This window comes from Nerophis ophidion, linkage group LG24 (genome assembly GCF_033978795.1).
Source record: "Nerophis ophidion isolate RoL-2023_Sa linkage group LG24, RoL_Noph_v1.0, whole genome shotgun sequence".
NCBI classification, from domain to species: domain Eukaryota; kingdom Metazoa; phylum Chordata; class Actinopteri; order Syngnathiformes; family Syngnathidae; genus Nerophis; species Nerophis ophidion.
In genome coordinates this window covers 38,141,456-38,165,483 of record NC_084634.1, presented here as the reverse complement: position 1 = coordinate 38,165,483, position 24,028 = coordinate 38,141,456, and the positions used below count along the sequence as shown (strand labels likewise).

Below are 24,028 nucleotides of genomic sequence, written 5' to 3'. Positions count from 1 at the left end.
TTTATTTGCTTCATAGAACACATTTATTGTTCTTATCGAAAAAGAAATATGTGAGAGAAACGTTAATTTGGAACTGGAAAACTGGATTTTTTTTTTAACCTCCCTTAAATGGTTAATGCGAAATATGAATATTTTTTCTGGGAATGTTTACAGCAGGGGTCACCAAAGCAGGCACCAGGTCGCCCGTAAGGACCAGATGAGTCGCCCGCTGGCCTGTTCTAAAAATAGCTCAAATAGCAGCACTTACCAGTGAGCTGCCTCTATTTTTTAAATTGTATTTATTTACTAGCAAGCTGGTCTCACTTTGCTCGACATTTTTAATTCTAAGGGAGACAAAACTCAAATAGAATTTGAAAATCCAAGAAAATATTTTAAAGACTTGGTCTTCACTTGTTTAAATAAATTCATTTATTTTTTTACTTTGCTTATAACTTTCAGAAAGACAATTTTACAGAAAAAATACAACCTTAAAAATTATTTGGGGATTTTTAAACACATACTTTTTTACCTTTTAAATTCCTTCCTCTTCTTTCCTGACAATTTAAATCAATGTTCAAGTAAATGTATTTTTTTATTGTAAAGAATAATAAATACAGTTTTATTTAATTCTTCATTTTAGCTTCTGTTTTTTCGACGAAGAATATTTGTGAAATATTTCTTCAAACTTATTATGATTAAAATTTAAAAAATATATATTCTGGCAAATCTCGAAAATCTGTAGAATCAAATTTAAATCTTATTTCAAAGTCTTTTGATTTTCTTTTAAATTTTTTGTTCTGGAAAATCTAGAAGAAATAATGATTTGTCTTTGTTAGAAATATAGCTTGGTCCAACTTGTTATATATTCTAACAAAGTGCAGATTGGATTTTAACCTATTTCAAACATGTCATCAAAATTCAAAAATGAATCTTAATTAGGAAAAATTACTAATGATGTTCCATAAATTCTTTTTTAAATTTTTTCAAAAAGATTCCAATTAGCTAGTTTTTCTCTTCATATTTTTCGGTTGAATTTTGAATTTGAAAGAGTCGAAATTGAAGATAAACTATGTTTCAAAATTTATTTTTATTTTTTTTCCTGTTTTCTCCTCTTTTAAACCGTTCAATTAAGTGTTTTTTTCCTCATTTATTATCTACAAAAAACCTTCCGTAAAAGGAAAAAAATGTACAACGGAATGACAGACAGAAATATTGATTTTTTTATATACATAAATTTGTCAAATCGAGCTAATTGGCTATTTCTGGCAATTTAGTCAAGTGTGTATCAAACTGGTAGCTCTCGGTTTCAAAAAGGTTGGTGACCCCCCCTGTATGACGTCATAGCGTCAAAGATTTTGCCCGGAGTTGACGTCTCACTTCGCACTCATTTTCCCGCCAGCTGCCTGTCACAGTGAATGGATGTTGTGTGCAGCTTAGCCGGCTGGTGGCTTTCGGCAATGTTGTTATCAGGATGATATCGCAGCGGGACATTGGGGATTTTGCTCGTTTTTACACGGTCACGGAGCCCACCAAGCACCGGAGAGGCTACACGGTGTACAAAGTCACCGCCACGGTGAGTGAGGAGTGATATTGACGGGAGTATAGAGCTACTTGTAGCTACCGAAGCTAATGTAATGCCAACATGCCTTAATGGCAACAATTCGCTATTTTTGGTCTTCACTGCTGACTCATTTTCAAAAAATAATTTCTCCTTTTTCGCCCTTGGTGGTTATGTAATTGCTAAAAAAGGCGTTAGCAACATCAACTAGGATGGACGTGACTAAATCCAAGCGTAAACTGCGTAGCTAAGTGTATTCACTTCCCTAACACGGCATTTAATGTGTAATTAAAATATATTAGATTTAAATATCCAATTAACATGTTTTTGATATAACATGGCGTTTTGGTGTAATTGTCATTTTACAAAACATACTGGTGTTTGTGTGAATCCCGGCATTTACGTACCAGGGTGTCTTGAATACAAACACAGCACCATTTACGCGGGCGTAGCTCTAACGCCCATGAAGTACGACATTTGCGTAGCGGAGTGTTTCGAATGCAAAAACAGAACCATTTACGCAGACGTAAATCATGAAGTACGATATTTGCGTAGCGGGCTGTCTCGAATGCAAAACGAAACATCCGTAGTAAATATACAGTCCCCAGCTACGTAATCTACGTAGCGGGGTGTCCTGAACACAGAATAAATGACTGTTATCTACTGGTCACACTTATCATTACACCAAGTACCAAAAAAATTGCTTCGGTGTCGGCTACTCAGTGGCCTAGAGGTTAGAGTCTCCACCCTGAGATGGGTAGATTGTGAGTTCAAACCCCGGCCGAGTCATACCAAAGACTATAAAAATGGGAGCCATTACCTCCCTGCTTGCCACTCAGCATCAAGGGTTGGAATTGGGGGTTAAATCACCAAAAATGATTCCCGGGCGCCGCCGCTGCTGCTGCTCATTGCTCCGCTCACCTGGGGGCCGGTATATCTATTTTTAGGAACAGTAATACAAAACCTCACAATAATGTCTGATTGAATGCTAAAGACCCATCCATCCATTTTCTACTGCTTATTCCCTTTGGGATCGCGGGGGGCGTTGGTGCCTATCTCAGCTACAATCGGGCAGAAGGCAGAGTACACCCTGAACAAGTCGCCACCTCATCGCAGGGATGCTAAAGACCACCTTAAAAACTGTAATGGAATGTGACATTTTTCTATGAACGATAAAACACTGAATATTGACAAAATATGAATGTCACACCCGGTATGGATCGACATATTTTACAATCAACGAACGCAAATAAAATGCAACAAACAGTGAAATATGAACGCGAAGGGTGCAAAATAAACCCACCTACGATCAATATTATAACACATAATAACAAAACCCCCGGCCGAGTTATGCCAAAGACTACAAAAATGGGAGCCATTACCTCCCTGCTTGGCACTCAGCATCAAGGGTTGGAATTGGGGGTTGAATCACCAAAAATGATTCCCAGGCGCGGCCGCTGCTGCTGCTCACTGCTCCCCTCACCTCTCAGGGGGTGATCAAGGGTGATAGGTCAAATGCAGAGAATAATTTCGCCACACCTAATGTGTGTGTGGGGGCCGGTATATCTATTTTTAGGAACAGTAATACAAAACCTCACAATAATGTCTGATTGAATGCTAAAAACCCATACATCCATCCATTTTCTACCGCTTATTCCCTTTGGGATCGCGGGGGGCGTTGGTGCCTATCTCAGCTACAATCGGGCAGAAGGCAGAGTACTCCCTGAACAAGTCGCCACCTCATCGCAGGGATGCTAAAGACCACCTTAAAAACTGTAATGGAATTTGACATTTTTCTATGAACGATAAAACACTGAATATTGACAAAATATGAATGTCACACCCGGTATCGATCGACATATTTTACAATCAAGGAACGCAAATAAAATGCAACAAACAGTGAAGTATGAACGCGAAGGGTACAAAATAAACCAAACTACAATCAATATTATAACACATAATAATAAAAATTATACCAAAGACTACAAAAATGGGAGCCATTACCTCCCTGCTTGGCACTCAGCATCAAGGGGTTTGAATTAGGGGTTAAATCACCAAAAATGATTCCCGGGCGCTGCCACAGTTGCTGCTCACTGCTCTCCTCACCTCCCAGGGGGTGATCAAGGGTGATGGGTCAAATGCAGAGAATAATTTCACCACACCGAGTGTGTGTGTGACAATCATTGCTACTTTAACTTTTAACTTTAAGCAAAAGCAGAAGTATTCCGTACATTAGCCGGACCGGGTTAGAAGGCGCACTGTCGAGTTTTGAGAAGAAAAAAAAGATTTTGAAGTGCGCCTTATAGTACGGAAAATACGGTACTTGTGTTTTTATTTTACCCTTTTCTAACCCTACATGTCCGACTATTCAAAATGTTAATAACAAGCATTTTCAGGAGGGTAAAAATATATTTATGATACTTGTCAGGTTCAAACACTGATGACATCTATTAAAGAAGACAAAAGGCAAAGATTCAAGCAGAGACAATTAAATTTGGACTCAGATCTGAGGAGAGACATGGACACTGTACTCTCTGTACAGTCCTGCACCACGCTCTGAAAAAATATCGTATGCCTCCTTCTTTATTTGACTTCCTCCCACTCCCTTCCCACAGCTGCTTCCTGAGGGAAGTGGGTCGTAAACAGCGTTTCCCTCGGTTACCGAACAGTTCGAAGAGAGTTCGTCAAATAGTTCAAAAAGAGTTCAATAAAATAGTTCAAAGAGAGTCCCATAAAATAGTTCAAAAAGAGTTCGTAAAATACTTCAAAAAGAGTTCCTCTGAAAGTTGGGCAGATCCTGCCATCTGTCCGCTTTGTAGTCCCTGTGGAGTTTTACGAGCCTTCTTCTTGGTTGGTTTCAAAGACAGCCTTTTGTCTTCTTGTCCGGAACACAATGTAATACAAAGTTTTTGGTGATAATTTAGAAACAATTATTCTAACAGTAGTGCATAATACAGCATAGTTCCCTCAACTGTTCTGCACAATGCATGCTGGGGTTTTATCCAAACAAAACAACAACTACTGGTGATGTCTCCCACTTTTCCCCGTCATTCACTAAATAAAGCAGCCATTGTCATCCTGGAAGCCGCTCATGTTTGCTACAGAGCCCCTTGACAACCGTCCTGACTCCCTTTTCTTTCGTCTGCTGTTACACAGATCATTTCTCGGAAGAACCCTGAGGATGTCCAGGAGGTAAGACATGTAACCCTTGTCATCTGCTCACACCACTACTTGCAAAAAGAAGCACTTTTCTTGTGGTTCTGGTTCATAAATGTTTGCATGCTTTTTTTTTTTGTTGTCCTTTGAGGAATGCTCTCTTTTTTCCTCCTAATGGAAGCAGCATGATGTCAATTACAGCCTGAAGCCACTTCAACTGTCCTCCCCAGTTTAGCGGCCAGGCGTCTCTTCAGGGCTAACCTGTCGCTCTTTCTGCAGATAACGGTGTGGAAAAGGTACAGTGATTTCCGCAAACTCCACCACAACCTCTGGCAGCTGCACAGGAATGTTTGTAGGCAGTCGGAACTCTTTCCTCCCTTTGCCAAGGCCAAAGTGTTTGGTAAGTGCCCTTTGTTGTGCTCATTTGCATATATTTATAACCCATATTCATTTTTAATTTATGTCCTTCATTGATGTGCCTTTATGAGCAATAGACAATTCAACTTTAGCAACAAAACACACCTATGCTTGAGAAGGAACAGGATGAAGATAATCTTAGATTTCCTGCCCCCTTCAACATAAGTAGTTAATGAATAGCCGAGATTCACAAGCATACAAACCAAACACATACATCCAAATGTAATGAAAACAAACAAAAAACGCACAAAATAAAAACAAGTGCAAAACTTCATGAAGTAAAAAACAAACAAAGCAAAAAAATATACACCTCACGAAATGATACAAAATTAGACAAAAAAAAGTTAAATAATAAATATAAAGCAACATGTAAACACTTAAGGCTGTCCATATGATCTTATTGTCTGGTCTTTTATATATTTTTTTCAATTGGAATATATTTCTACAATATTTTATGTCAAGCCACGTGTTACAACAGCTTGACTTCATAGTAAAAGACTGCGGGTACTAGACTGGCCTGCCTGTAGTCCAGACCTGTCTCCCATTGAAAATGTGCGACGCAATAAGAAGGCTAAAATACCACAACGGAAACCTTGGACTGTTGAAGAACTTAAAGAGGAACATTATCACAATTTCAAAAGGGTTAAAAACAATAAAAATCAGTTCCCAGTGGCTTGTTGTATTTTTTGAAGTTGTTTTCAAAATTTTACCGGTCCCTGAATATCCCTAAAAAAAGCTTTAAAGTGCTTGATTTTCGCTATTTGCGATGCGACTATCAATTTCCCTGTGACGTCACACAGTGCTGCCAATGTAAACAAACAACGGCGAATAGCACAGCAAGATATAGCGACATTAGCTCGGATTCAGACTCGGATTTCAGCGGCTTAAGCGATTCAACAGATTACGCATGTATTGAAACAGATGGTTGGAGTATGAAAGTATTGAAGAAGAAACTGAAGTTATTAGCGAATAGCTATTGACGCTATTCATAGCCATTGCATGGCCTAATAGCTGCGTTAGCATCGCCGGTAAAATGTGCAGACCAAACGATCAGGACTTTCGCATCCTGTGACACTGGAGCAACTTAAATCCTTCGATTGGTAAGTGTTTTTTTCACATTAAATGTGGGTGGAAGGAAAAGTAATATAGTTGCAAATGCATCTGCAGGTTTTCCATACATCTCTGTGCCATGTCTGCTTTAGCACCGCCGGTAAATAGCATGTTAGCATCGATTAGCGTGACATGTTAGCATCGATTAGCTGGCAGTCAACATCAACAAAACTCACCTTTGTGAATTCATTGACTTTATAGTTGCAAATGCATCTGCAGGTTAACCATACATCTCTGTGCCATGTCTGCTTTAGCACCGCCGGTAAATAGCATGTTAGCGTCGATTAGCGTAGCATGTTAGCATCGATTAGCTGGCAGTCACGCCGCGACCAAATATGTCTGATTAGCACAAAAGTCAACATCAACAAAACTCACCTTTGTGATTTCGTTGAATTTATCGTTGTAAATGCATCTGCAGGTTATCCATACATCTCTGTGCCATGTCTGTCATCGCTAGTAAAATGTGGAGACACTCCGGCACATTCAAAGGGGGTCTGGCGGCAGACACTTTGGCATCTTCGAGGCAGTGGTGCAACTTGAATCCCTCCCTGTTAGTGTTGTTACACCCTCTGACAACACACCGACGAGGCATGATGTCTCCAAGGTTCCAAAAAATAGTCAAAAAAACGGAAAATAACGGAGCTGAGACCCGGTGTTTGTAATGTGTTGAAAATGAAAATGGCGGCTGTATTACCTCGGCGACGTCACGTGACGTTCTGTAGTCATCGCAAAAAGAGCGATAAACAGAAAGGCGTTTAATTCGCCAAAATTCACCCACTAAGAGTTCGGAAATCGGTTAAAAAAATGTATGGTCTTGTTTCTGCACCATCAAGGTATATATTGACGCTTACATAGATCTGGTGATAATGTTCCCCTTTAAGCTGTACATCAAGCAACAATGGGAAAGAATTCCACTTCAAAAATGTGTCTCCTCAGTTCCCAAAAGTGTCCTGAGTGTTGTTAAAAGGAAAGGCCATGTAACACAGTGGTAAAAATACCCCTATGACAACTTTATTTCAACGTGTTGCTGCCATTAAATTCTAAGTTAATGATTACCGTATTTTTCGGAGTATAAGTCGCACCTGCCAAAAATGCATAATAAAGAAGGGAAAAAACATATATAAGTCGCACTGGAGTATAAGTCGGATTTTTGGGGGAAATTTATTTGATAAAACCCAACAGCAAGAATAGACATTTGAAAGGCAATTTAAAATAAATAAAGAATAGTGAACAACAGGCTGAATAAGTGTAGGTTATATGAGGCATAAATAACCAACTGCTATGTTAACCTAACATATTATGGTAAGAGTCATTCAAATAACTATAACATATAGAACATGCTATACCTTTACCAAACTATCTGTCACTCCTCATCCATAAATCCCATGACATCTTATATGTCTAGTCTCTTACGTGAATGAGCTAAATAATATTATTTGATATTTTACGGTAATGTGTTAATAATTTCACACATAAGTCGCTCCTGAGTATAAGTCGCACACCCGGCCAAACTATGAAAAAAACTGAAACTTATAGTCGGAAAAATACGGTATTTGCAAACAAAAACTTAAGTTTCTTAGTTGGTACGTTAAATATCTTGTCTTTGCAGTCTAATCAATTGAATATAAGTTGAAAAATGAGGAGGCGACTTGTCCATGGTGTACGCCGCCTTCCGCCCGATTGTAGCTGTGATAGGCTCTAGCACCCCCTGCAACCCCTAAGGGAATAAGTGGTAGAAAATGGATGGATGGAAGGATTTACAAATCATTGTATTCTGCTTTTATTTACCATTTACACAAGGTGCCAACTTCACCGGTTTTGTGGTTATTTTTCACAATTGAACTACTAATTTACTATTTTATTACATAATTTCTTATTCAAATGAATTCATATTTTAATTGGCGGGAAAAAACTGTTGGTGTAAGTCAGGGGTGTCCAAACTTTTTCCACTGAGGGCTGCACACTGAAAAAGCAAAGCAAGCGGGGGCCATTTTGATGTTTTTATTTAAAATACAATACAATATGTGTGTAAAAATATACATTTAGGCCTCCACTCAGGCTTGATCCCAGGAACCCCAAAGGGGTTTGGTCCAAAAAATATTTAAAATGTGTCATTATTTTGTATTATTGTTATTCAAGGTTTAAATCTCTAGATCAACATTAGGTCTATCTGTCAATATAATGTTTTTTAAAGATTTAAGTTGTATGCTCTTTTTGTCAAAGAAAACCCTGTTCTGTTATGGAAAAAAAACACAAAATATGCAATAGTTTCCCCCAATAGAATTTTTAAGTGTAATATTTGAGATTATAGAATAATTGGAGCCTTAAAATGTCAACACATAACACCATTGATTTCAATGTGTTATTATTTTTTTTAAGCAATGACACACACAAAAAAATCGCACTAAAATTATTGGGGATCCAAAAGGGTCCTACTCATTAAAAATAAAAACCTTTTTTTTTTTTTTACTGTTTACTTTAAACACAATCATCTTGAGATCAACTTCAGATCCATCTGTCAATTATAACTTTTATTGTTGTTTATGTTTTTTGTTTGTTCTTATTAGGCCCTTCTTTAGAAAAAAACACTTTGTTTTTTGTATGGCATACACAAAATATGCAACATTTTCACCCAAAAATATCTCTAAGTGGAATATTTAATGTGACATTGATTTTGATTCATTATTATGGCAACACTAAATTGGCCCTAGTGTGTGAATGTGAGTGTGAATGTTGTCTGTCTATCTGTGTTGGCCCTGCGATGAGGTGGCGACTTGTCCAGGGTGTACCCTGCCTTCCGCCTGATTGTAGCTGAGATAGGCGCCCGCGCCCCCAAAAGAGAATTAGCGGTAGAAAATGGATGGATGGATGGATTATTTTTTTAAAGAAAATAACAGCCTGTATGGCAGATTTGGCTTATTAGAGTAAACATTGCAACATTTTCTTGTCAAATTTCATCTGTTTACTCTTTTATACCACTTTTTCAGTTTTTAATTTTTTTAATCGTATTTTTAGAATATGCTTAGGGCCGTTAAAAAATGATCCGTGGGCCGCAAATGGCTTCCGGGCCGCATTTTGGACACCCCTCGTGTAAGTGATCAATAACAAAGTATGGTGTCCATTTTGCAGACTTTTAGAGCGATTTAGAGAAGTTCCTTAGCAACAATCCACTCGGTGCACTATGGCTTCATTTAATGCTCTTTGAACATCCTTCCTCTTTGTCTCTTTAGGTCGTTTTGATGACTCCGTGATCGAAGAGCGGAGACAGTGCTCGGAGGACCTGCTGCAGTTCTCCGCTAACATTCCCGCTCTGTACAGCAGTCCGCACATCCAGGACTTCTTCAAGGTAGGGATTGATGGCAGCCAAGTTCCAATGTGTCGGCTGAGCTGAGTTTGTCCAGGGAGGCGAGGTCCACGACGGCTCGGAGCTCATTGGACCGGCCGAGCCCTTCTCCGACTTCCTGGCTGACAGTTTGTCCGACTGCAGCTCGGATGGTAGGTGGTTATATCTATGTGGAAATGTCGCAGCCTAAATAAACGTGTGGTTCACTAAAATTACAATGGATATACAGCAGGGGTCACCAACGCGGTGCCCGTAAGGACCAGATGAGTCGCCCGCTGGCCTGTTCTAAAAATAGCTCAAATAGCAGCACTTACCAGTGAGCTGCCTCTATTTTTTAAACTGTATTTATTTACTAGCAAGCTGGTCTCGCTTTGCTCGACATTTTTAATTCTAAGAGAGACAAAACTCAAATAGAATTTGAAAATCCAAGAAAATATTTTAAAGACTTGGTCTTCACTTGTTTGAATAAATTCATTTATTTTTTTACTTTGCTTCCTATAACTTCCAGAAAGACAATTTTAGAAAAAAAATACAACCTTAAAAATTATTTTAGGATTTTTAAACACAAATATATTTTAAATTCCTTCCCCTTCTTTCCTGACAATTTAAATTAATGTTCAAGTAAATTTATTTTTTTTATCGTAAAAAATAATAAATACAATTTAATTCAATTCTTTATTTTAGCTTCTGGTTTTTCGACGAAGAATATTTGTGAAATATTTCTTCAAACTTATTATGATTAAAATAAAAATATTTGTCTTCGTTAGAAATATAGCCTGGTCCAATTTGTTATATATTCTAACAAAGTGCAGATTGTATTTTAACCTATTTAAAACATGTCATCAAAATTCAGAAATTGATCTTAATCAGGAAAAATTACTAATGATGTTCCATAAATTATTTTTTAAATATTTTCGAATTAGCTTGTTTTTCTCTTTTTTTTAATTTTGAATTTTAAAGAGTCAAAATATATTTATAAAAATATCTATCTGTTTCTATATATATTTATTGTGAGAAATCATTACGATGATCAGTGTTTCCATAAAGATAAATATCCATCCATCCATCCATCCATCCATCATCTTCCGCTTATCCGAGGTCGGGTCGCGGGGGCAACAGCCTAAGCAGGGAAGTGCAGACTTCCGTCTCCCCAGCCACTTCGTCTAGCTCTTCCCGGGGGATCCTGAGGCTTTCCCAGGCCAGCCGGGAGACATAGTCTTCCCAACGTGTCCTGGGTCTTCCCCGTGGCCTCCTACCGGTTGGACGTGCCCTAAACACCTCCCTAGGGAGGCGTTCGGGTGGCATCCTGACCAGATGCCCGAACCACCTCATCTGGCTCCTCTCGATGTGGAGGAGCAGCGGCTTTACTTTGAGTTCCTCGCGGATGGCAGAGCTTCTCACCCTATCTCTAAGGGAGAGACCCGCCACACGCCGGAGGAAACTCATTTCGGCCGCTTGTACCCGTGATCTTATCCTTTCGGTCATGACCTAAAGCTCATGACCATAGGTGAGGATGGGAACGTAGATCGACCGGTAAATTGAGAGCTTTGCCTTCCGGCTCAGCTCCTTCTTGAAGACGCCGCACCGATCCGCCTGTCGATCTCACCATCCACTCTTCCCTCACTCGTGAACAAGACTCCTAGGTACTTGAACTCCTCCACTTGGGGCAGGGTCTCCTCCCCAACCCGGAGATGGCACTCCACCCTTTTCCGGGCGAGAACCATGGACTCGGACTTGGAGGTGCTGATTCTCATTCCGGTCGCTTCACACTCGGCTGCGAACCGATCCAGCGAGAGCTGGAGATCCCGGTCAGATGAAACCATCAGGACCACATCATCTGCAAAAAGCAGAGACCTAATCCTGCGGTCACCAAACCGGAACCCCTCAACGCCTTGACTGCGCCTAGAAATTCTGTCCATAAAAGTTATGAATATCATTAATTATTAATAATAACATAGCAATATAGCAAATTGTGTATTTCTGGCAATTTATTTAAGTGTGTATCCAACTGGTAGCCCTTCGCATTAATCAGTACCCAAGAAGTAGCTCTTGGTTTCAAAAAGGTTGGTGACACAGCAATACACAGCAATTGAACAACAAGCTGGAAACTTCCAGTCAAGTTGTACTCATACAGCTCACCACTAGGGGGCATATTTGCCTTGTATTTGGGAGCTGCTGCAGTCTAAGGTGGTGCCTGGGGGGGTATAGCTCGGTTGGTAGAGTGGCCGTGCCAGCAACTTCAGGGTTCCAGGTCCGATCTCCGCTTCTGCCATCCTTGGGCAAGACACTTGACCCACCTGCTCCCAGTTCCACTCACACTGCTTTAAATGTAACTTAGATATTGGCTTTCACTATGTAAAAGCGCTTTGAGTCACTAGAGCATCGGTCGGGAAACTTTTTGGCTGAGAGAGCCATACAAGCCAAATATTTTTAAAAGTATTTCCATGAGAGCCATATAATATTTTTTAAGGACTGATTACAACTAAATGCGTGCATTTTTAAGTAAGACCAACATTTTTATAGCATAATAAGTCTCTTGTTCTTGTTAATAACATTGTTATTCTGAAGCTAACCAACAATAAATAAAATACTTCTTACCATTAATGCGACTACTTGTGCAGGTGCGGCAGAAACCGGATAAATGGATTAAAATGCATGAGAATTTTTTATATTTTGAACGTTTTTTTGGACAAGGTGATTACCAGCGGACTTATTCATTACTTGCCGTGTTAAGTAATGTCAGCTAAGATTTATCTGAGAGCCAGGTGCAGTCATCAAAAGAGCCACATCTGGCTTTAGAGCCATAGGTTCCCTACCCCTGCATTAGAGAAAAGCGCTATATAAATGTAATTCACTTCACTGTAAAGCCAAACGCCCCAAATGTTGTACAGTTTGATATTGAACTGACGTTTACAGCGATAGTATGTCTTCTTTTAGAGTTTTGTTCAGCAGATATTAGGAACATGACAACAGGAATAGAAGAAGAATATCCCCACAGCTAGAAAAAAGTAGCAATGATTGTCTCACACACACACTAGGTATGGCGAAATTAATCTTTGCATTTGACCCATCAGCCTTGATCACCCCCTGGGAGGTGAGGGGAGCAGTGAGCAGCAGCGGTGATGTACCCCCTTTGAACATTTTTTTAATTCAAGTGCCACCTAATCAGAGCAAAGCATTTTTGGTTGAAAAAAAGAGATAAAGAAGTAAAATACAGCACTATGTCATCAGTTTCTGATTTATTCAATTGTATAACAGTGCAAAATATTTGTAGTGGTCGTTCTTGAACTATTTGGGGAAAAAAAAAGATATAAAAATAACAAAAAACTTGTTGAAAAATAAACAAGTGATTCAATTATAAATAAAGAGTTCTACACATAGAAGTAATCATCAACTTAAAGAGCCCTCTTTGGGGATTGTAATAGAGATCCATCTGGATTCATCAACTTCATTCTAAACATTTCTTCACAAAAAATAAATCTTTAACATCAATATTTATGGAACATGTCCACAAAAAATCTAGCTGTCAACACTGAATATGGCATTGTTGCATTTCTTTTCACAGTTTATGAACTATGAATGATAAATAAATATATTTATAAAAGATTTTAGAATTGTTGCTATTTTTAGAATATTAAAAAAAAAATCTCACGTACCCCTTGGCATACCTTTAAGTACCTCTAGGTGTACACGTAACCTCATTTGAGAACCACTGACATCGATAAACGAGGGATAACTGTATTTGTTTTGGCTTTGCCTAAAAACTCTGCCAAATGAAGGTTTTATGGCTGCCACTGTTTGACCCTGAAACCGATTATTACCTTTTGGAGGACTGGGGGGGGTGAGTTTATCCCAAACCTGACGTGTGTGTAATATGTATTAAATTGTTCAGTTCAAAGAGACAACAGCGGGGTAGAAGAGTTGACCATCACGTCAGAGTATGGAGGTAGGTATGAAGGTGTTCTTCTAGGTCAGGGGTCGGCAACCCAAAATGTTGAAAGAGCAATATTGGACCACAAATACAAAAAAGTAATCAGTCTGGAGCCGCAAGAAATTAAAAACCTTATATAAGTTACGTGAGTGTCTATATTAGCTATATTAGCCTACTATCAAAATAACTATGGTTCGCAGGCTGACGCAAATCTTTGTTCACAGAAAAGTTGAAATGTAATATTCATTCTAAACATTTTTGCAACATTGGAAAACATTAGTACAACTTCTCAGAAGGTGAGGTACCGTATTTCCTTGAATTGCCGCCGGGGCGCTAATTAATTTAAAACCTCCTTCCGGCACTTACTAAAGGCATGCGGTAAATTTAAGCCTGCGCTTATAAATTTGAGTGTGATGTAAGGATGCCATCATGAAAAGCACCTTTAATAAAAAAAAACGTTATTATGGTCTTACCTTTACTTATAAATGAAGTCCATGCGCAGTTCCTTCTGAGCAAAAGCATCGATAACTTGTTTATAGAAGTCTTCCTTATCTTTCTTCAGTTTTAAAAGTCTCTCTGTCTCGATGGAGATCTTCCTTTATTACCTCCTGCTTCGAATGCAAGTCCAGTTTAGAAAACGGTTTTATTTTAAATATGTAATCCTTCATGTTAAAAGTGCAAGCGAGAGGAAAAAATAAACACACACTGCTCACTCTTGCTGCTTTTTGTCACTTCTTCTGCAGCCAAGTAGTCGCAAGAAGGATCACTAGCGCCCTCTACCACCAGGAGGCGGGAGTCATTTAATGACTCATATTTGACACACGCAGCTACGGTATATTAATAAAACATAGCTCCTTACTGTTCTTTTTAGCATATTCAATAGCTTTGACCTTAAATCCTACTGAATAGCTCTTAATCGTCTTCCCTTTATGCGATTTCAAATTATTGAAATCAGCCTCCTCCATTTTGAAAATGATGACAGGTGAAGTGTCACTCGTGACATGACGAGTTTGACCCGGCGGAAATTCTAGGCATATGCTAATTATTTGGCGAACCGAGTTTGACCCGACAGTAATTCTAGGCAGGCACATCCTATATACCCGGCGGCAATTCAAGGAAATACGGTAAGTCCTGAAAATAACTTTATTAGAATGGTCAAAGGTATAGATGCGTGTCAGAGTTAAAGGAAACGGCAGGCTGTCTTCTTCCAATGGACCAATTACAATCTTTGTAAGCTAAGTAGTTTGCTGTGGTCTGGAACAACATGGCGCACAAACAAATATGAGAAATGCAGCCAATATTACATAGAGATAATGTGTGATGAAACATGGAGAATTAAGCTAAACACACAATTAAATGGGCACAGATATACCGACAAACGAGGCATAATGATGCAATATGTACATACAGCTAGCCTAAACAGCATGCTAGCATCAATTAGCTTGCAGTCATGCAATGACATCAACAAAACTCACCTTTGTGCATTCATGCACAGAATAAAACGTTTGGTGGACAAAATGAGACTGGAATAAAACACAGCGTCGGAGAAAGTCATAGATACAAACAAACTGTCGAGTCACAGTCCCAACAACGGTGAGTTCAAGGGCAGCTGAAATTAGTAGGACAAAACGGCACTCGCCAAATACTCCCATCAGTGAAGCATTTGTGAAAAATCTCCATGGAGCCACCAGGGCGCCGCTAAAGAGCCGCATGTGGCTCTAGAGCCGCGGGTTGCTGACCCCTGTTCTAGCTTTACAACCGCTGTTGGATGCTTTAACATGTCCTCACGTCTCTTACTTCCCCCCCCCAGACCCGTCCAGCGAGAGCGACTTGACCTCCTTGGCCGTGGACACGGACTCTTTGGCTGAGCTGGACGATGGCATGGCCTCAGGCCGCACTTCCCCAAACCAACCACAAGGGGGAGCCGCCAGCATTAGCAGCAACAGCAGCAGTCCTCGCTTGCCCTCTCTGCACGATCGCCGCACTCCCGCCCCCGCTTCCCCTAAGTCAGAGGTCAGCCGGCCCGGCCGGAGGTCCCTTTTCTCCAAGAAGACGACCCCAGACTCCAAGGAGAAGGTGAAGTCGGACTACCTGGACAAAGCCGGCGAACTCATTCGCGTTGCCGCGCAGAAGGAGAGAGATCGGGACTATCAGGCGGCGTTTTCCTTCTATCGAAGTGGAGTGGACCTTCTGCTGCAAGGTGTCCAAGGTCAGTTTGGGGGACATTAGAGAGGGGCGTAATCATTTTGAAGCTATTGGGACAAAATGGGGTTCACTACTTGGCTGCAACCAGCAGAGGCGATGTTTACTTCTCAACTTCCATCCATCCATCCAGTTACTACCGCTTGTCCCGTTTGGGGTCGTGGGAGTGCTGGAGCCTATCTCAGCTATAATCGGGCGGAAGGCGGTGTACACCCTGGACAAGTCACCATCTTCTCGCAGGGCCAACACAGATAGACACACAACATTCACACACTAGGGACCATTTAGTGTTGCCAATCAACCTATCCCCAGTTGAATGTCTTTGGAGGTGGGAGGGGCCTATCCCCAGGTGCATGTCTTTGGAGGTGGGAGGGGCCTACCCCCAGTTGAATGTCTTTGGAGGTGGGAGGGGCCTATCCCCAGGTGCATGTCTATTGAGGTGGGAGGGGCCTATCCCCAGGTGCATGTCTTTGGAGGTGGGAGGGGCCTATCCCAAGGTGCATGTCTTTTGAGGTGGGAGGGGCCTATCCCCAGTTGCATATCTTTAGAGGTGGGAGTGGCCTATCCCCAGGTGCACATCTTTGGAGGTGGGAGGGGCCTATCCCCAGGTGCATGTCTTTGGAGGTGGGAGGAAGCCGGAGTACCTGGAGGCAGTTCTCATAGGTATAAGCAGGGGCGTCACTCGGTTGTAAGGACAGGACAGGGAAGACTTAGCCTCCAAGAGATGCACTGGATAGTAGCGAATGTAGCGCGCAAAAAGAAAACATCACAAACTGGTAATAAAGAATGGGAAATTATTTATCAATAATGTTACTTACCGTATTTTCCGGACCATAGGGCGCACCAGATTATAAGGCGCACTGCCGATGAATGGTCTATTTTTGAAATTTTTTCAGATATTAGGCGCATTAAAACCTCTAAAGGCCTTAGTGTCCACATGCGTGGACAGCACCTTTTAGCTCTTATTTCCAAAATTGTGTACAATACTGAATTGGGGTCTTATGGCCACTTATGTGGACACTTACACTGCCGTCTGGTGGTGTCAGAAGAGTATAACATACAATGTAATTTGGGAAAAAAAGTGTGAAAATAAAAATGAGCATGTCACTAAACATGAAGTACATGTTTGTGTACTTATGGACTAAGTACATCATATCGAAAGATGATTTTTACTTTTTATTCTAATTAGGGTCCAATAAGCCCAAATAGCACAGAGAAATAAATAAAGCATGTAAATGAACAGCTTGGGCCTTAAGAGGATGGAGTCATATTGTTATGATTTTTTTCCAAATGTAAAAGACTTCCTTGTGGTCTCGATAACATGTAAAGGTGGTTCTTTGGTCAAAATGTTGCATTGATGATGTTTTACACATCATCTTCAAGCTGCTTTCTGACAGTCGCTCCAGGATGCGCCGTTTTGTGGGCGCTCTTATTTACTTTGCCAGCGTCTTCTCCCCGTCATCTTTGTTGTAGCGGTGTAGCGTGCAAGGACGGCAGTGGAAGAAATGTCAAAAGATCGCGCTAACTTTTAATGACATTCAGATTTTACTTCAATCGATAACGGAGCAGCATCTCCTCATCCGGAAACAACACAGGAACGTGTAAAACCGTCCGACTGGAACTCTGTAATAACTAAAGTTCCTTGGGTGAATGATGTAAACTCACTTAAATCGAGGTTCCACTCTATTAAAAGCTAAAAATAGCCCGAATGACGCCACTATTTTTTTTAACCATTCCATTACAGGCGAGCCTAGCCCCAAGCGGCGAGAGGCGGTGAAGAAGAAGACGGCCGACTACCTGATGCGTGCGGAGCAGATTTCCAGCCAGCATCTTCGCAGCAACATGGGTCAAGGGTCCACACAGACGGTAGTAAGTGGAAGAGACACGGGGGAAAAAAAAGGGTTTAATGAACTCACTTTTTTAATATTGGTATAGTACAAAACAATCTTGATCTTCTTGGTTCCAGATGTTAGGAGCGCAGTGTTGTGCTTCCACCAGCAGAGGGAGCCAGCACAGCCCCTCGGAGGATCTCGGCGTCTACAGGGTGTTGGGCGTCATTGATAAGGTCAGTTTCAACATCCATCCATCCATCTTCTTCCGCTTATCTGAGGTCGGTTCGCGGGGGCAGCAGCCTAAGCAGGGAAGCCCAGACTTTCCTCTCCCCAGCCACTTGGTCCAGCTCCTCCCGGGGGATCCCGAGGCGTTCCCAGGCCAGCTGGGAGACATAGTCTTCCCAACATGTCTTGGGTCTGCCCCGTGATCTAAGACCGGTCGAGGCGTTCGGGTGGCATCCTGACCAGATGCCCGAACCACATCATCTGGCTCCTCTCCATGTGGAGGAGCAGCGGCTTTACTTTGAGTTCCTCCCGGATGACAGAGTTTCTCACCCTATCTCTAAGGGAGAGACCTGGAAACTCATTTGGGTCGCTTGTACCCGTGATCTTGTCGTTTCGGTCATAACCCAAAGCTCATGACCATAGGTGAGGATGGGAACGTAGATCAACCGATAAATTGAGAGCTTTGCCTTCCGGCTCAGCTTCTTCTTCACCACAACGGATCGATACAGCATCTGCATTACTGAAGACGCCGCACCGATCCGCCTGTCGATCTCACCATCCACTCTTCCCTCACTCATGAACAAGACTCCGAGGTACTTGAACTCCTCCACTTGGGACAGGGTCTCCTCCCCAACGCGGAGATGGCACTCCACCCTTTTCTGGGCGAGAACCATGGACTCGGACTTGGAGGTACTGATTCTCCTCTCGGTCACCTCACACTCTGCTGCGAACCGATCCAGTTAGAGCTGAAGAACCCGGCCAGATGAAGCCATCAGAACTACAGATGTCCGATAATGGCTTTTTTGCCGATATTCCGATATTGTCCAAGTCTTGATTACCAATTTCGATATATACAGTCGTGTAATGAACACATTATCATACCTCGTTTTGTTGTGATACCCCGCTGGATGCATTAAACAATGTAACAAGGTTTTCCAAAATAAATCAACTCAAGTTATGGAAAAGAATGCCAACATGGCACTGCCATATTTATTATTGAAGTCACAAAGTGCATTATTTTTTTAACATGCCACAAAACAGCAGCTTGGAATTTAGGACCTGCTCTCCCTGAGAGAGCATGAGGAGGTTGAGGTGGGCAGGGGGTGGGGTGTATATTGTAGTGTCCCGGAAGGGGTTCCGGGTATTTGTTCTGTTGTGTTTATGTTGTGTTACGGTGCGGATGTTCTCCCGAAATGTGTTTTCATTCCTGTTTGATGTGGGTTCACAGTGTGGCGCATATTTGTAACAGTGTTAAAGTTGTTTATACGGCCACCCTCAGTGTGACCTGTATGGCTGTTGACCAAGTATGCCTTGCATTCACTTGTGTATGTGAAAAGGCGTAGATATTATGTGATTGGGCCGGCACGCAAAGGCAGTGCCTTTAAGGTTTATTGGCGCTCTGTACTTCTCCCTACGTCCGTGTACCACTCCGTACAGCAGCATTTTAAAAAGTCATAAATTTGACTTTGTGAAACCGATACCGATAATTTCCAAGCATTTATCGGATGATAATATCGACAGGCCGATCTCTAATCCGGACCACATCGTTTGCAAAAAGCAGAGACCTAATCCTGCAGCCACCAAACCGGATCCCCTCAACGCCTTAACTGCGCCTAGAAATTCTGTCCATAAAAGTTATGAACAGAATTGGTGACAGAGGGCAGCCTTGGCGGAGTCCAACCGCCACTGGAAATGGGTCCGACTTACTCCCGGTAATGCGGACCAAGCTCTGACACTGATGAATAATGTAAGTGCATCATGAAACCTACATGAAGTCCATGGTGTTCAGGGATGAATAGTCTCTCCTATTGCTATTGTACTATTTTTTCAGCTATAGTTACATTAAACATTAGTTATGTAGCAGCCTAGTTTTGAATGGCAGGGTCCCTGCTATCACATGTTGATAAAAAAAAATAACATTTACATAATCAAATTCAACTACAGTCTTCCCAAATGCTGTAATAAATTAAGCATGTTGAGTTGAGCATGTGGCATAATAATGACATACTTAATATCCCAGGTAACTAGGACTGTTTTGTTTTTACTTTATGGAAAAAATGTTGATGTATATCGTATATTGCTGTGACAGTCTCTTGCTGTCGTGTGGGTTCTCAGGACCACCAAGGAAGGACATTGTTGTGCAGGTTAGACTTTCTTTTATTTTTCAATAATAAAAAGTATCTAAGGGTTGCTTTTCAGCCTTTCCGTGTCCTGCTTCCTCTGCCGCTCCACTTTTTTAGTCGTGTGCGTCTTCGTCTTCCTGTGGCTCTCTCTCGCTCTCGTTCAGCATCGCCTTCCTTCTCTCTCTCCGTCTCTTCCCCCGGCGTTTACGGCCACTGCCCTGTTATACAATGCGAGAGGAGATTTAAATTGTGCCCAGCTGGGCGACCCACGCACCTGATAATATTTGCGGTGTTAATTCCGGCGCGCCCCGCCTCGCTGCTTGCTCGCAGTCCACGCCTCCTCGCCACCATCTTGAGCCGGGCTCCGGCGTGCCCCACCTCGCTGTCGGACTGCCGGCCACGGGCCCTCGCTGCCATCTTGCAGCGGGCTACGGTGTGCCCTGCCTCGCTGTCGGACTGCCAGCTCCGCCTCTCCACAATCGCCACTCAGCATGTGGAGCGGAAAACACAACCAAAAATTGTTAGCTTCTTCACACGACGAAGCCGGCCTACTTCACCACAGGCTGTGGTGGCAGCGAGTAGGTGGAGACGTGATGGTGACAGGCTGAGATACACCGATCCTTACACCCACCCACCCCCTTCCCCGGTCTATCCGCCGGAGAGACACCACCTTAACTAACACAATCAGACTCAAATGGGGGTACGCATACCCCTGGGGGTACTTGAAGATATGCCAAAGGTTATGTGAGATTTTTTAAAAATATTCTAAAAAGGCAGGCATGGAGTGAGAAAACATTATTTAATTAAAATAATAGAAAAAGAACAAAAAAAAAAGGTACTAACAAAGGACGCGCACGAGGCGGATAACAAACTAAAAGAGCTAGCATGGGAGCTAGAAGATAACGAGCCTAGCGTGGAAGCTAGCAGGTATCGAACAGGAAACAGAAGTCGTAATTGTAATATGAAAACAAACTGGAAGCAGGGAACAAAAAACAGTAAGCTACAAACCTCTAACGAATATAGCTACACCCAGTAGGAACGACAAGTAGAACTGATATTGACACGACACGACAGGAGCGACAATACAGAAGCGACAATACATGACAATAATCCAGCACAGACTGGAGGAGAAAACAGGTCTAAATAAGAGCGCGCTGATTGACACCAGGTGTGGCCAGGTGCCAATCAGGACACACCACTCAGGGAAAAACACAGGAAACAGACAAAATAAGAGCGCTGACAAGGAAATACTACACACACACAGAGGAAACAACTAAAACATAGTCAAACTGTCAGGGACAAGCCTGACACAAACAAGATAAATATTGGAAGAACTGTTTAAGGGCAGAGATCCGGCATCTCTCCAGCAACCTCCACTCCCCTAGTCTGTAAGGTTGTGTTATATTATTGACAGTATAATAGAAGTTAAGGGTCAAGGTGAGACAATAATTGTGCCCTCACAAAACACTTGCACTTTAGTCACGTAATTGCAGTTTATAGGTTGAATCATGTCCCAATAAATACGGATAGCGACCCGGCGCTCGTGTTCGTCCCCGTGTCTCCTCTCCTCCTTCGGCCATCTTTCTTTTTATCTCCGGCAATAAAAACGTAGCAGATTTACTCCGTGATACAGCGGGGGGAGAGAGTGTGTGTGTGTGTGTGTGTGTGTGTGCGTAAGTTAAGCGGCAGTTATGACTACCACCAAGGTCAGTTTGGGTTGCTGGTTCTGTCAGCCAGCTGCCGGCGAAGCAACTTCCCCACTCAGCCATGAAATGACTTGGCAAGCGGCGCACAACATCCAATCAATGACGCTCATCTTATACCCCCTCACCCCCCAAAAAAAAACCCTAAGGAGAATATTGACGATACCGGCATGTGTTCCTCTGTAGATGTGCAAGTTCTGACAGTCTTTTTACTTTTAACGTGGACAGAGGAGACAGATGGAGAGAGCTCCTCGCCCCTTCTGCCCCCGTCCCCTTCTCCCTGATGTTTGTGTCTTAATTATATTAGCGCCGCCGCTCTGTTTACTCACATCTCCATTCATATCCATTTAGCCCGCACCTGTTTGGGTCCCGGCCGTCGGGGGTCATGCGCCGCTCTCGGCGTGCACGCACATATGCTCCGCATCTCCCGGGAGGGGGCGATGGCGCACAAGAGTGATGACGATGTCAGGAGAGGCAAGAGGCGGAATGAAGATATCGGGGACAAGTGGCGCTTCATCTTTTTAATCGTGGTATTGGCAGGGATGAAAAGGAGGCGGAGATTTAGGGCGGGCGCCGCCAGCATCTGCTCGCAAGTTGACGTCGATGAACATCCATCCATTTTCTACCGTTTGTCCCTTTTGGGGTGGCGGCGGGTGCCGGAGCCTATCTCAGCTGCATTCGGGCGGAAGGCGAGGTACACCCTGGACAAGTCGCCACCTCCTCGCAGCAACATTCACACAGAAGGGACCATTTAGTGTTGCCAATCAACCTATCCACAGGTGCATGTCTTTGGAGGTGGGAGGAAGGGAACGCACGCAGTCACGGGGAGAACATGCAAACGCCACACAGAAAGATCCCGAGCCCGGGATTGAACATACTCAGTATTGTGAGGCACATGCACTAACCCCTATTTCACCGTGCTGTCCCGTCAATTAACAAATAAAACTAAAAGATATAAAACAATAGTTTCAGTTCAGTTCCGCTGCAGTTTATTTGGAACGTGCATACGATACAATGTCAGTGTTTCCCCCAGAAAATATGTTGGTTAAGGTGGTGACATGGGTGGGTGTAAGGATCGGTGTAACCCGGCCTCTTGCCATCACGTCTCCACCTGGTCGCTGCCACCACAGCCTGGGGGGCAATAGACTACAGACTTCAGTGAAGTAGGCCGGCTTCGTCAAATTAAAAAGACTACAATTTTTGGTTGTGTTTTCCGCTCCATTTTCTGAACGGCGATATACGATATATATCTCCATATTTCTTTCTATAAGTGAAAAAACAAAACAGTTCTAGTTGCCTGTGATACTAAGTATTCATCATGCTGAATTTATTACAGCATTTGGGAAGCCTGTAGTTGACTTTTATTATGTAAATGTTATATTGTTATCAACATGTGATAGCAGGGGCCCGGCCATTCAAAACTAGGCTTCTATATTTCTAATGATTAATAGTACAATACCAATAGAATAAACTATTCATCCCTGAACATCATGGAGTGTAGGCTTTATGATGCACTTACATTATTATATCAACTATCAGAGACAGAAACTCTTCATTTAACATCATGTCTTTTTTTTGCTGCTTCAACACAGCTCAATCAACACAGAAAAAGGTCAAGTGAAATAACTTAGTTTTTAACTGTAAGTCATTATTGCTTGTGCCTTAGTAACATAGGGTTGCAGGAAACCCTGAATGTAATGCACCGCTTACACTATATTGCCAAGAGTATTTGGCCACTTGCCTATTATTTGTATTCGCTTCTGTGTGTTCTCTCCTGAACAACAAGCAGTTGCATCATCCGCACGTAGTACTAACTTTAAGGCCTTTGTAACTTTACAAATGTTGTTTGTATAGAGATTGAGCAGTTTTGGTCCAAATATGGATCCCTGAATTTTGGTTTCACGGTCAGATAAGTTTTCCTAATATTTTATCATATTTTACGCAAATTATGTTATTACCTCCCTCATAGAACAGTACACTTTACTGTATAGCAGGATCATGTGACTTCCACCAGCCAATCAGGGAAGAAAGTAGAATGCAATGCTAGATTAAAAAAAAACTTGAATGAAATAAAAATGTTTAATACTGGTATAATAAATACTAAACATGATAGTGTTGGAATTATCTGTTAAATATTCACTACATACAATATCCCACTTTAGGGTACAGCAGGATCATGTGACTACCACCAGCCAATCAGGGAAGAAACAAGAATGAAATGCTAGATTAAAAAAAAAATAGAATGAAATAAATTGATTAATTCTGTTATAATAAATACTAAATATGATAGTGTTAGAATTAGGGAAGTCAAACATGTTAATAAATTAGACTTAGACAAACTTTATTGATCCACAAGGGAAATTGTTCCACACAGTAGCTCAGTTACAAAGGATGGAAAGGATGATGCACTAAAAGAGGCTGTCAATAACTCAAAGACACCGACACCTCC

The 24,028-nt window shown here is 41.8% G+C and overlaps 1 protein-coding gene across 1 annotated transcript in view; it reads left to right on the top strand.

Moving 5' to 3' along the window:
* The first annotated feature begins 1,324 nt into the window (after positions 1–1,324).
* rps6kc1 (ribosomal protein S6 kinase polypeptide 1) overlaps positions 1,325–24,028 on the top strand; it is a 77,004-nt gene continuing 54,300 nt past the window's right edge. The window contains 9 exon segments of the mRNA XM_061885659.1: positions 1,325–1,552; positions 4,694–4,729; positions 4,973–5,093; positions 9,451–9,566; positions 9,622–9,715; positions 13,456–13,509; positions 15,305–15,703; positions 17,441–17,565; positions 17,663–17,761. Coding sequence (XP_061741643.1) covers positions 1,451–1,552; positions 4,694–4,729; positions 4,973–5,093; positions 9,451–9,566; positions 9,622–9,715; positions 13,456–13,509; positions 15,305–15,703; positions 17,441–17,565; positions 17,663–17,761 — 1,146 coding nt within the window. The 5' untranslated portion in view covers positions 1,325–1,450.